We start from the raw sequence: 14,039 nt of genomic DNA, 5'->3' as shown, positions 1-14,039 counted from the left end.
TTGGGTCAGAGCAGTTTTGCAAGCTGTTTTCATTCCTCACTATCTCCAAGGTGCCCCCTGCGGCCTCTGCTGGGGCAGGGGGTGAGAGGGGGTCCGCCTCCAGCAGGTGTAGATGCCTGGTTGGGGGCGGGGAGGTCTGCATGGGACACTCAGGTGCCTAGATTCCCCCTCCAGAGGGGTTTTCCTCTCCTCTCTGTAGTTGTATTTTCCACCACCAGGGTGCTCATCTGAGGCCCAGGTAGAAAGAGTGGCAGGGAAGGGGTGGGGGCGGGATGGGGATGTGGTGAGTGTGGTTCTCGTGGTCCTCAGAGGGCGGGTGGTGGGGGGAAGGACTTTCACAGGCCCCCAGATGCAGGACCTGGTAAATGTCAAACCACATCCTGTTGTGAGTCCCTGAGATGCTCCAGGGGCAGGTGGGTGTCTGTTGTTACTTGGGCTGATGTTGCTCAGAGATAAACAGCTCAGCAGCCCGCACTGGGCTCAGACACCCCCAAACCTGCCCCAGTTGTCTCCTCAAAGACCCCAACCTGCATCTCTTTACTTCCTGCCTTTGATTCCAGGCCACTGTCCTTTCAACACTAGTTTCTTCTCCTCCTCTGGGGCCTGGCCTCTTTCCTGGAGGAGGGCCAGGGAACAGGTGTCAGGCTCCAGGTGCCGGTTGTTAGCACGGGGTTCCCGGGTCAGCCCATCCCCCTCACACCAGAGGCAGCCTCTGAGGCTCGGTGGCTCAGTGAGTGATTCGGGTCTAGGGAGAACTTAGATCCCCTGAGTTATCTCCCTCATGGTGATTCGGGGCCTGCAGACCTCGGATCACTGAATCAGAAGAGCGGAGTTTGAAGATTATTTAGACATCACTCTACCCCATCTCGTTACTTCACAGACGAGGAGATGGAGGCACAGGAAGCGACATGAGCTGTCCAGGGCCACGCGGCTGCGGACGGAGGGGGACCAGAAGCGAATGCTCTGTGTCAGAGCAGCTCCTGGATCTCAGACGAAGCTCAGAGGAACGTGGGCTCCATACTGAGCTGTGATCTCGCTATGAACGTCATGAGCCACTTGTGTAAGGACGAGAAAGGCGCAACGGTCAGACCTGAGTGGCAGTTGGAGGGAGGGGTGAATACGATGACCACAGCTTTAGACTCCTCAGAAACTAGATGGGTTGGAGAGATGAGCTGACGAACTGCGATAAAATGAAACAAGTCTTCCTGTTTCCCCTCCTCCGCCCGCCCCCCTGCCCCAGAAAGAGAAGAGCAAAGGTCTGCACACAGGAAAGCAGCATATGGCTCATTTGCAAGACCTGTGAGAAAGACCCAGGGTCTGAGTCAAAAGTGAGCTCTGCGAGCGGGTACAGGATGTTGAACATTGCCCTAACGGACCCAGTGTGGACGGCATCGAAACTGAGGAGGCAGAGCTCTCTCTCTCCCCTATGTAGGTCAGAGCCCACCTGGTGCTGCCTTCCGGGCCGAGCACCATGCTTTTAGAAAAGTGGGAGGGTAAAAACAAACATAAATGTTTTCAGAAGAGGGTGGCTGGGCTGGGGAGAGTCGGAAGTGCTCCAAACTGGGCCACCTGAGGAAAACATCCTGTGCGATGCATAGCGTGTGTGTTAAGATGAAGCCACCTTATGAAGTCAGGGTTGTGATTCAGCCCATTTTATTGGAAGGGAAGCCGAGTCTCCAACGTGATCGTATAGCTGATAAGAGCAGAGCTGAGGCTGGAACCTCGGTGTCTTTGGCTTAAAAGTCTATATTCTTTGTTGTCGTCCTGTTCTCCTCTCTCTGCTGTATGCTTTCCCTCCGCTGCACGCTCAAGCTTTTAAGGGTTCTGCTCATTCTCTCACAGACGTGTGGACTCAGCTGGGGTGGGCTTGCTAGCTGTCACAGGAAGTGTTCTCATGGGAGCACCATGATGGCCAACGAGGGGCACTACAACGGGTTGGATGGATACGCAAACAGGATAGAATTCTTCATGAGAGCCATCCGGTGATGAAATGGCCTGCTCAGATGGGGGGTTCTCTGTTCCCAGGACAGGTCAAGCATAACTGGGGGGGTGCAAGACTGCAGTGCATGCTTCCTTACCACCCAGAGTGTATATGATTCCCTGCCCCAGTCAAGAAGAAGTCTTACCGTGGGAGTGAGGGTTCCAGAGGACCGAGCTGGAATCGCTGGAGTGGCCCAGGACTTGGGCAGGAGTGGTCATGCCCAGGACCACCCTCAAGCCACTATCTTAAAAACCACTTCTTTATGTCAATGAGTTTGACTGGGAAGCAGTAGGGCCCTGGGGTTCAGTCTCCTGTGAAGACCACACTTCATACTCACGGAGGACAGCTGAGATAAGTTAGAGCTGGCTGATGACACTATCCTGGGGAGATAGTCACAGCCGTGGGCTCATTTTCAGGTCCTTCTTGTTGACATACAGATCCACTCACTGATCTCTGGGACCCCATGTTTCCCAAGGAGGGAACCCTATTAGGAGTGAAGTACAAAAAAGTAAAGATAGTGGGTGGAAATGGAGGAGAGTCCCAATGTAATTGGGACTGTGGGCATGTGGTGAGCAGAGACTATGTCCTCTGTTGGAAGGACATGATTCAGGACATGGTTCGGTGCTGTCACAGTAAACCCTAAAGAGAAACAGACAGGTATATTATGTTAAGGAACCCGGGGACCTCAGCTCCATAAACACAGCTCGAGAGAAGAAAGTCTCCAAGATGGGAGGGGAGGATATCCAACTGTGGACTGAGGCAGGAAACATTTTGTTTGGTTAACATCTCAGATTATGGGTTATTAAGGCCAAGCAGTCACCCTTCTGGTAACTATGGGAGTCTGCCACAAGCAATGGGAATGAACCATAATTAAAATTGTTGTCCAGGCTTTATGGCCTTCCAGGCTCTGTGTCTTATATGGGCATAGAGTAATTTCCATGGACAGGGAAAAAGTGAACCGGGTGATGAAAGTTTGAGAAGAGGTCAGTGGGTGAGCAGAAGAGCAATCCATCCATATGTCAGGCGTCATGCTGAGAATTGATATGGGTGTTGTAGCCATTTGTGATCTCCACCAGCATCTGCTAGCACCCCTAAATGAAAATATGTGTAGGCATGAGCGTGTTTTTGTGGTACACGTATAGTTTCAAGAGAGGGCTCAAGTACCAGTCCTCCGTTCTCACATCCATGATCTCACGAATGCTCCTCCTACATAGGACATTTAGGGCTATGTGTCACACTGACTGTTAGGGGCTGAGATCAGTCAGGCTGCCCTTCCCTGGGTCCCTATGGAAGAAGAAAAATAAGGAAATGTCTTATGGCAGGAAATGGATATATTAGTATCTATCAGGATCTTCCCCCCACCTTGTTCTACAATCCTATTCTCTTTCTTCTCCCCCCTCCCTCCTCCCTAGTTATTTACTTAAGAGAGAAAAAACATCTTTGTCTCTTGGATGGTCCCAGCACCTTCTTCCCCCATCCCCGTTGCCCAGCCTGTGTAGCTTGGCCATGAGCCATGCAGTAGGAAGCTGTGTGGGTCTTTGACGGATACTTGTGCTGATAGAAAAATTCTTCTGGGCAAGTGACAGTGGCTTGAGCAGCCCTTCTCCATAGGAATCTCATCCCCCACCAGGATGTTCTTCTGATTACATGACCAGTTGGATGCTCCCTTTTCCCTCTTAATTTCTAAGTAAATCTCTAAAGGTCACAGGGTTGAGGTTCTTCTCCTGGGGAGCTGCCCATGACGAGTCCGGCTGTGTCCCAGTGATGGTGAGAACTTGGGGGCCCTGGACATCCTCCTAGAGATGTTTTGCTTCTAAGTTTCTTCATTCAGTAAGCATGTTTTGCCCCTGTACTGGTCTCACTTGTGGAGTTTGTCCCTAGATTACCTTCTGCCCACAGGTTTCTTCAATGGGATGAAGTTTAAGTGAACCTTGGGTTGGAACAGGCAGACAGGCCTGGGCCAATGATGAGTTGCTTCAGTGCTGTCCCATTACAGGGATAACTCTGAACCCAGAAACTCTTTGGGGGCCCCTTTATTTTTATTTTTTAAAAAATTAAAAAAAATTATTTATTTTTGCGAAAGAGAGAACACAAGCTGGGGAGGGACAGAGAGAGAGGGAGACACAATCTGAAGCAGGCTCCAGGCTCCGAGCTGTCAGCACAGAGCCCGACGCAGGGCTCAAACTCACAGACCACGAGATCATGACCTGAGCCGAAGTCGGATGCTTAACCGACTGAGCCACCAGGCACCCCACTTGGGAGCCCCTTTAATTGGAAAGGCCACATATCCTACTTTGCCGGGACAATCCTTATTCACCTCCTTTGTCCCAGAATCCCGTCTCTCGCTCTCAGTAGTGTCCCCATTCATGCAATAAATGTTAGGATTGCCTTACATCTAACCTGTCTTTGCTCAGTTTCACCTGGGGAAGGATGGATGGGATGCCCAGTATTGGTTCCGAAAGACCTACTTAGAAACCAGAGAGAGGGACAGAGGCAGAAGAAGTTAACTTCCTAGTGCTGGGAGTTGAATACTGGGGAGCTGGGGGGTGTTGTCTGAGGGAGACAAGAAAGCAGCTGTAAAGATTTGGGGAAGGAGGCTCTCCTTGGGTCAAGCGGGCTGTGGGGTGGGGACTAGATGACATTTGTAACTTTCTCCATCTCTATTACGTCTCCTGGAGCGGGCAGGTAGAGGCTCATTCATCCTCCAGAGGACATTCCTTGGGTCCTCACCTCCGCCCACATCCTCCCAGCTGCCAGTGCCCCTGCTCAGCAGGCCCCCTATGAGGATCACCAAGCCTGCAGGCCCCATTTCCTGTGGGGGGGATCTCCTCTTCCCACCTCCCCTCCATCTCTGTCCTGCTCTTGCTCAGTCCCCCTCACTTCTCTGCGCCCACAAATGCCTGTCCTCGATGCCCTGTCCCCGGCCACCCCCTCTGGCCCACACAACACCCTCCTCTCTCCGAGGCACATTCTTGTCCCTTCTGTGCCTACTGTCCCTGGCCCACCTTCGTGAGGAAGAGCCATGCCTGTCTAAGCATGGGAGGTGCTGCTCTTCTAGGTACTGGTCTAGGACCTAAACCCCCCCATTTGGGGGCTTCTTAGTCATTATAAAAACAAATGAACAACAACTAAAAAACTGCTGCTGTTTGAGAAATCTAGAAATAATTACAACTGATGGGAAATTGCAGGCGTGTGAGGCATTCCCAGGGTCACCCCCACCCTGGGCCATGTCCTTTCCCGGCCTGTGTGAGCTGGGTCTAGAGAACCCTTAACCACCCCCCTCCCCGGTTCCTAGACACTCAGTGCAGTGGGATGAATAGCGTCCCCCCAGAATTCATGCCCACCCAGAACCCCAGAATGTGACCCAATTTGTAAACAAGGTCTTTGCAGATGTAAACTTTTCATCTCGGGATGAAATCCTTCTGAATTCAGGGTGTGTCCTAAATCCAACGACTTGTGTTGTAATAGGAAAAAATAAGGGGGAAATCCAGGCCCAAGAACATGGGAAGAAGGTGATGTGCAGACAGGCCTAAAGTTGGAAGGATGCTGTCACAGCCAAGGGCCACCAAGAATGCCAGAGGTAGGAAGAAGCAGAGAAGATTCTCCCCCCTGGAGCTTCTAAAAAGGGATGCGGCACTGCCCACGCGTTGGTTTTGGCCTTCTGGCCTTCAGAACAGTGAGAGAATAAATTTCTACTGTTAAAACCATCAGGTTTGTGGTTCTTTGTTACTGCAATGCTAAGAAACAAATACACCCAGGGATCAAGGTCCCTTTACTCTGTTACTGTGGGTCTTGGGCTGGAGGTTGGGGGCAGCTACTCCAACGTCACCCGGGGACAGTCACACCCCTCTGGCCACTACTTGGAAAGAGCTTCCTGAATTTCCATCTTCAAAAGAATGTGCCGCATTTTCCCGGCTTACCAGCCATTTGATCTGCGAACGGTGGCTTCCTTACCAGTGGAGTAGGGAGAATGACACCTGTTTCTAGGGTCACCGTGGGGATGAACTGGGGCACCCTTGTGCCTCGTCCAGCCCCAAGTCTGGAACCAAGCAGGCTACCAAAAAGGGATGCCACCTTCCTCAATCTTTCTCAGCTTTCAGACTTCCTTCTCACCCCTTTCTGCCTAAGCCAGCTTATCTCCGGTCTCTCTCCCCAGTCTGTGCCTTCTTTCCCCTGGTGCATCCCTCCCTTCCCCTGGTGCAATGTTCTACCGCAGTGACTGTGATTTGCTTGTGAACCCAGAGTTTACCCCAGGAAGATAACTGTCTCTGCCCAGGCGGATGTGCTTGACGGGCTGCATTTGGGGTGGCCCGCTCTCCATCCCACTGAGCGAAGGGTCACTCAGGTGTCACACCTCAGCCCCTACCGGACCCCACCTCCCCCCTCCCCCAGGGCCTGCCTCCACATGCCCCACTTCTGTGAGATCTCTGGACTTCACATATCAGGGGTTTCAACTCTGTGCCTTCTTCGGGATTCTTCTAGATAGGCAGACTGGAGCTAGGTCTGAAGGAGGCATTAAGAACAGACGTGGATAAAACCTAAATGCATAATAAATGAAACTTGAGTCTCGAATTGAGAAATGACCAAGCATTCCAACACACAGGTTGCCCTGCCCTGTGCCCCATGCCAAGGTGGGGTTAGGGCTCTCTTGTGCCCAGCTCCTTACCCTGCAGACCAACCCCACACACCGGGAGCCTGGAATGGCTGGTGTGAATCAGGGAGCCCATCCTCCCTCAGGATGAACGGGAGGAAGCAGCATCGCTTAGGAAGAAGGGTCAGTGGTTTCATGTGCCAGAGGGGTGGTGCCTTTGCTAGGTCTTTGGAGGGCAGAACTTCACAGACACTTCTGAGACACAGACAGGCCTGGCACGACGCTTTTTATTGTTTTAGTCTCTTTCAGTGTCAGGGCTGAGGAGCTCAATCCACAGGGAAGTGGGGCGAAGGGACAGATAACCCGGCAGGAAGGAGATAAGAGGCGGAGAGAGAATCACGCTTTTAGAAACACAGGCTGGAAGCATGTAAAGGAGAATCCGGAGTGAGGATTATGAACTCAGGATACGCTTTTGGAGCTGGCCTCAGGAATCCTTTCTCTTGCCCTGAGGAAGAGAGGGCATTGTCAGGGTCCCAGGGGCCACAAACAGTAAGAGAACCTGACTCTGCACCTGACTTGGGGTACAGCCACTGGCTCTCCCCATCCTCTGGTGCCGCATTCTGTAACGTTCTCCCCAGTCTGGCAGCCACCTTATCATTTCTTTGAGACACAGGAAATATCAGGCCCGGGTCGGGCTCTGCGGTCCCCTCACATTCCAGGTTCTACCCTCTCCCTCCAGCCTGCCCTCCCCGTCCTGCCCGCCTCCGTACCTTGGCCATCAGCACGAGGATGCTGACCAGCAAGGCATACAGGGTGGCCTTCCCCAGCAGGATCTCATAGAGGATGGTGGCCGACAGGACCCCCTGCTGGTAGGACGCTGTGGGTGGGAAGGGACAGCACAGAGCTCCCTGTGAGCCAGCGCCCCTGGCTCCCCCTCGCCCCCAGGGTCCAGGGGTGCCCCAGCTCTGGTGCCAGGGAGGCAGAGAGGAAGCGGGGGAGAGGGTCACTCACCCGAAGTGAAGCCACAGTCTGCAAGAGAAAAGGGGGAGGGAAATGGATGAGAGACCCCATCTCCTAAGGCAGAGGAAGAGCTGCTAAGTCGGGCACACCTGAAACTAACCCGGTGTCACCTGTCAACTGTACTCCAGTTAAGAACGACACGAAGGTCACTAACATGACAGGCGGAGTCCGCCTCGCAGGTGGGCACGGACTCCCAGGCTCAGACCAGCCCGCTCTCAGGCTGGACGGTCCCTCCTGTGCTGAGCCAGCGCAGCCTCGTCATCCCTGAAACCCGTGGAACGTGGTGGCACGGGGGTGGGGGCACCCCGCTCGGAGCTGAGCCCCACGGGCTGGGACACTGAGGGGCCCCAGCGGTAAGGCCCTGCAGGGCTGAGGATGCGGGGGGGAGGGGGGAGTAATGAGTCCGAGGGGCCCGCTCACCCTCAGAGTGAGCTTTGGTCTTCCCGCTCTGCCCCACCCCACCCACCCCCCGTTTTCTGCATCCAGTCTTTCTGGTCTCCTGCCTGCCTGGACCCCCTTTCTGTGCCCCAACTCACCCCCTGCCCATCCCCCCGGGCCCCCCGCTCACCTGCTCTGCCCCAGGTGTCGGCACTGACGTTCTGGGTGACGGGTTTGGCCTCGGGGTAGTCCCACTGGTCATCCTTCCCGAGCCCGTGGAACTGGACCTGGCAGCGGAAGTGGTTCCGAGGGTTGTGCCAGAAGGTGGCGGAGACCCTCAGCCGGCTGCTCAGACAGTAGCTGGAGCCATTCGCGCTGGACTGTTCCTTGTAGGGCTCAGGGTCCGTGCTGACCCCGTCGTGCACCTCCTTCCCGTTCACCCACCAGCTCAGCTCCACGTGGTCGGGGTAGAAGCCTGTGGCCAGGCACACGAGCGTGGCTTTCAGGGTCCGGGAGATCTCTGCTTCTGATGGTTCAAACACTGTGACCTTGGGAGGGCTCACCTTTTTCAGGTCCTCTGCAAGGGAAGAGGGGTTGGGGCCAGGCCTGGTCTGAGAGCTGTCTGGGTTTGGAAGGACAGTGTGTGTGTGTGTGTGTGTGTGTGTGTGTGTGCGCGCGCGCGTGTGATGGAGAGGGAGACAGAGAGAGACAGAGACAGAGAGAGCTGGAAATGGGGTCATCCTAAAGCAAAATTATGGAGTTGTAGGTCCTGTGTGTTTGGGGGTCACTGTCCCATTCCTCTGTCATTGTTCTCCTGCCTTTCCTGTCCTTTGTAGTTACCCTACAGACATTTTGAGTAATGTCCCTTCATTAATGTTATTTGATTTCTTCTCCATCAGTAAAAGCTCACCTGTCTACATTTCACCATATTATGTAGTAGTTATTTCAGGGGAGCGAGCACAGGATTGGAATCAGAATAATAGGATCCAAATCCTAAAACTTGACATTGCCCACCACTGTGACTTTTGGATGATGTCTTAATTTCCCTGCATCATTCTTCCTTCTTGTGAAGAGAGGATTAGGACACTGACTCTCCAGAGGGGCTGGGGGGTTTACGTGATGTAAACATTCAGAAGGCTCCCGTCCTGAGCCGGTGAATTGCATCTGAATCTAAGAGGCTCAGGTGTAATGGGGAACTGGGGATAAGGAGGGCATTTGGGGGCTGGGGATTTTCTTCAGATGACAATATACAGATGGCATAGGGTCGTGCACCTGTGTGAGGGTACACTTTTGTTTTATGGTGTGCTCATGAGAATGTGAGATTTTCTGACTTTTTTTTTTTGAGGTTCATGAGGTCATCCTAGCCATTCATCTGCCTTCGGGTACCCCCCAAGGTTCCTAAGCTCAGACGGAGAGCAATGTCTCCTTATGTCAAATTCAAGGATTCTTCAACCTTCTTTGCTCTTTTGCTTCCAAATGTTATCCCTTTTTTCTACCAGTCAGCTCCCTAAATAAGCATCTGAGATCCTCAGAGCAAATTCTTGCTAGCAGTTGCTTTGAGACAAGTTTTGTCCTGAGCGTCTCCTCTGCAGAGTCTTGGGTAAAGGCCCAGGTCACCTTCTCATCAGCCTGGCTCACTTCTCCTGGGCCTGCTCTCCATTCATTTTATCCCACTCCTTTGCTTTCTGCTGATTTTTTCGTTTGTTTCTTGGCAATTCTGTTAAAATGCAAAATCTCATTCTTATGAGAATCTAGTTTAGCCTGGAAGATGGAGAAAATGTTCTTCTAGGGGATGCTTCACATTTCTAGGGCTGTGACCTAACTTCCAGGGCCAGCCTCATGGGTGTGTGACCCGTGTTCAGGACCCCACGTTTACAAAGGCCCCACTCTTGGCTTCCCGGCTGCTGTCACCATCTTGAAATTCTTAACAAGAGCCTGGCATTTTCCTTTTGAGCTGATCTGGCCTTCCAACCTGTCAGCTTCCTCTCCCTGCGAACGTCTACTTGCTAACTGCCCCTATGTCCCTAGGTTTTTCCTGGCTGACCCAGCCTGAAGTGCTAACAGGCTAACTAATAGCTATACTTGCCCAGCTCCATCAACCTCCCTGGTCAGCCTGGCGTGTTCAGTCTTGTCTCAAAGACCCTGGCTCTGGAATTGTACCAGCTTTCCTGGGGCACCCCTCTGACCCCCTCATTGGCAAACACTCAGTTCTTCCTGCAAAATTAATGATGTCCTTTGAGCCACGTGTGATGTTTACTGGCAGGACAAACAGGACCTGGACGGCACTCTAGGGCACTGTGTACACAGCTCCTTGTGAGGCCGGGTCACTTTATCCTTCCATGTTTGTGAGTCCCTGCGGGGTGTGGGTGAGCTTGCCTAGGTGGGTGTAAGTTTGGTACCAGTGAGCCTCTGTTTGTATCCGCTCTGTGGGTTGGACTAGCCTCAGGCAGATTTGTGAAGTTTCTTTCTTGTTCCCAGTCCACCTCTCACATATAGCCAGGCCTCCTCTCCATTATCCACAGGTCAAATCCTGTCCCTCCTTTGGCACTGGGCTCACCCTCTGCCCTCACCCCCCAGGGACCACCGAGGGGAAGGGTGGGGAAGAGAAGGGCTGAATGATAACAATCCGCCATTGCCGAGTACTTGACATACAGGGTCCTATGTCATCTGCACAGCAATAGTAAGTGGTAGGTATTGGTGATGACATTGTAGAGGGGACCCAGCTTCACACAGATTCATCTGCCCAAGGTCACCCGCTCACTAGTGAGCCAGGGATTGGGACCCAGTTTTCTCTGGCTCTAAAGCCTGGTCTTTCCCTCACCCCTGCTGATTGCAGGAATCTGGCCTTTCCCCGGGACAAAGTTTAGCCAAGCCCCACTGGCTCCAGCTTAATGACAGTCTAACTGCAAATAGTGCCTGTTGTCATCAAAATAGTCCAGTTTCCTGTACCAGTCTTGTGAGTTTCTTCCCCTCTGTGGCCTCAACATTCTCAGCGCCAGGGGATGTTCCATCCAGGTGCTTTCCAGATCTAGGAGCTTGGGATCCCCCTGGGAAGTTTTCTCAACCCACAAACACCAAGTCTGCATTTCAATGTATGTTTGGGACAAATGAACTCCTGCCCACCTGGGCTGTTGAACTTGGCGGTGAGGTCTGAGATTTCAGGCTGGGGTGGGGGTGGGGGCAGAGGGAGACATGAGGGGTTGTGAATGCACCCCCCCCCGGGCTGAGGTTCCAGTCCAGCCCAAGGCAGGACTGGTGCTGTAGGCACACCTCAGGGGCCTCCCGCTTAGGAGAGAAAGGCAGGGGGTTAAATCTAATTTTAAATGCTGAACAGTAAATCAGGGAACCCTGCTTGTTTGATGCCTTCCTTCACTATTTTTCTGGCCTCTCTCTTCCTCTCCCGCTTTTCATCCCTTTCCTCCTCTGTCCAGCGGCCTCCCCTCCATCGACCCCTCCAGGAGCCGGCTAGGCTGGGTGCCCGCCATCCCTTGCTGGCCCTGCTTCTCCCCCCCCCCCCCCCCCCCCCCCCCCCCCCCCCCCCCCCGCTCCAGCTCCCAGCTCTGCGTAGCAGCTACATCTGCGCCTCCCCCAGCCCGGAGTTTCCCTTCTCTGTCTGGTCCTCTAATCCGGTGGCCCTGAGTCCTAATCAACCCTCTCGTCCCCCACTCACCCTGGCCCTAAGTACCTCCGGAGCAGGAAAAGAGACCTAAAGCTCCCTTTGCCCTCCGCCTGGTTCCCGGCCGGGAGGACCCGGTCCCCGCCCCCCTTGCAGGGCTGGCCGCGCAGATGGACAGCGCGCCCCGGCCCACCAGCCCCTTCCACGGGGACAGAGGGGCTGGGACGGGGACGCCGGTGGGGGGGGGGGGGCAGACTCCCCAACCTTACCTAAGACGGTGAGCCTGGTGCCGGGGCCGAAATAGCGCTCGTAGGAGCACAGAGGTCCAGCCTCGCACGCAAACCCAGCAGCGCCCACCCCGCCTCGCAGCCCTGGCCGGCGCGGGGAGCCCGGCGGGCGCCCAGCGGGTGCCCAGGGGGTGCCCAGGTGGTGCGCAGGCGGGACCGGCCCTGGCACCCGCCGCCTTCCCTCCCGACCCCGCGACCACTCACCCACGACGGTCAGCCGGCTGCCGGCCGAAGGTCGGGGCGGAGGCTGCACAGCCCCGGGCCCCCTGCCGCGCACCCGGCCGCCCCCCGCCGCGCTCACCTAGCACCGACAGCCGGGTTCCGGAGCCGAAGTACAGAGGATTTTGGCTCACAGCCCCCGGGCGCGGCACAAAAACAGGCCCGCCCCCTGTCCCCGGCCCCGTCGCGTTCCCCGGCGCCCCCCGGGCACCCCCGCTTACCTAGCACGGTCAGCCGGGTACCTGTGCCGAAATACTGAGTTTCTGTGCTCACGGCCCAGAGCCCCAGGACAAAAACCCGGCGCTGCCCTCTCCCGCCAGCCCAGCTCCCTTGCGCGCCCCGCACCCGGACCCCGGGAGTCCCGGCCCTGGCGCTGAGCCCCGCCTCTGAGCGGGACCCCCAAACGGAGCCGGGCAGCTGCCCACCTCTCCATCCCACCCCGCGGAGCGCTCGGTCCTTACCCAGCACGATCAGCTTGGAACCAGCCCCAAAATACAGCTGCCCGGTGTTTGCACGGCCTTGGGAACCCAGACTCAAACCTGCCTTCCCGGACTAGGGCCCAGGAGGGGCCAGCACCCACTCCTTGAGAGCCAGGGTCGGTGCGGGAGGTGTCCAGGCTGGGCAACGCACCCTCCCTCCCACCTGGAGCTTTCTTACCTAGGACAGTGAGCCGGGTCCCTGGCCCAAAGTGCTGCTCATTATTGTAGCACAGTGGGCAGGGGCTGCCAAAAATTTCTGCTTCTTCCTACTTCCCTTGGCACGAGCTGAGGGTGCACTCTTCTCCTTCCCAGGCTTCTCTCTCTCCCCACTTAGGGAACTAGCCTGACATAGTAACCTGGATACTGCAGGAGGTCATGGCCAATTTGCAGAGGAGAATCAGCTTGGCTTGGGGACAAGACAGTGGAGGTGGAAAATGAATGGGGATTGGTGAAGGGTGGTTTGGGCTGGAGTTAGGAAGTGTTCCAGGCTAGACCCCCGTCTCTTAGTACTTACAGGGCCTGCAACCTCTCTGGCCTTAGTTCCTTCATCTGAAAAATGGGATAACATCTTTCCCACAGTGTTGTTGTGAGTTCTTCACAAGTAACACATGTGCAAGTACTCTGTCAAGGGCGAGGTTTGTGAAAAGTGCTGTGTGATGATCCCACTTTGACACTTCCTGGGAAGCTGTCTGGAACAGGGAGATACAGAGGCGTTCCCTGAGTCCAGGTCCACGCGAGCGCCCATCAGGGACCAGCTCCCGAGACCTCTCCCAGCCACACCCCATCCAGGAGTGTTCCCTGGGCTGGGTGCGGATATTTGCTGAGGCAGAGCTTTTTGTAAAAGCACCTCCTCTACCTGAATCATTGTGTGCTACTCCCACCCCCACAATGTTACAGCGCGATACAAAAATATTTCCTTCCCTCTGGCCCCCTCCCCCAACCACCAGGCAGAGACAGGAAGCACAGGTGGCAGAGGGCTAGTGGGGCAGAGAGGCCCCTTCACGGAGGCATACACCACTCTGAGGAGACCTATGTCGCCGGGTCTCCCCTCTGGGACTCACTGTGCCCACCTGCACAGACTGGCATTTATAGTGAGGCGGGTGGGAGGAGCCAGGAGTGGAATCCACAGAACAGGTGATGGCAGCTTGTGGCATGGGGACAGACAGCTGGGAAACCTCTGTAACCCCCCGGTGCTCCCTGCACTAAGTCCAAGCTCCTCGTCCTTCGTGTATTGCACACGCAACATGAGCACCTACTATGTGCCAGGCCTCGTGCTGTTTGCAAGGACCTGAGCCTGCCCTCAGATGAGCCTGCACCGACCTCCCTAACGTCTTTTCCCTGCATTCCCTGAACCTCACCTCTGGCTAAACACCCACGAGCACCTGGCCCTGTTGTTTCGGCTCTGGTTCATGCCTCTGACTGCCCACCACCACCCGCCCATGCGGATGATCAGACCGACTCTTCTCTG

The 14,039-nt window shown here is 55.1% G+C and overlaps 1 gene segment (V, D, J or C); it reads right to left on the bottom strand.

Annotated features, from left to right (window-relative positions):
• Nucleotides 1–6,843: 6,843 nt before the first annotated feature.
• LOC132679627 (T cell receptor beta constant 2-like) lies at nt 6,844–13,725 on the bottom strand. The segment is given in 6 exon segments: nt 6,844–7,077; nt 7,343–7,449; nt 7,584–7,601; nt 8,161–8,547; nt 11,856–12,174; nt 13,633–13,725. Coding segments are annotated over 6 exon segments (945 nt in total).
• Nucleotides 13,726–14,039: the final 314 nt, after the last annotated feature.

This window comes from Panthera onca, chromosome A2 (genome assembly GCF_046562875.1).
Source record: "Panthera onca isolate mPanOnc1 chromosome A2, mPanOnc1 haplotype 2, whole genome shotgun sequence".
Classification (NCBI taxonomy): domain Eukaryota; kingdom Metazoa; phylum Chordata; class Mammalia; order Carnivora; family Felidae; genus Panthera; species Panthera onca.
The sequence above is the reverse complement of the archived record's forward strand: the minus strand, read 5'-3'. Positions and strand labels throughout refer to the sequence as shown.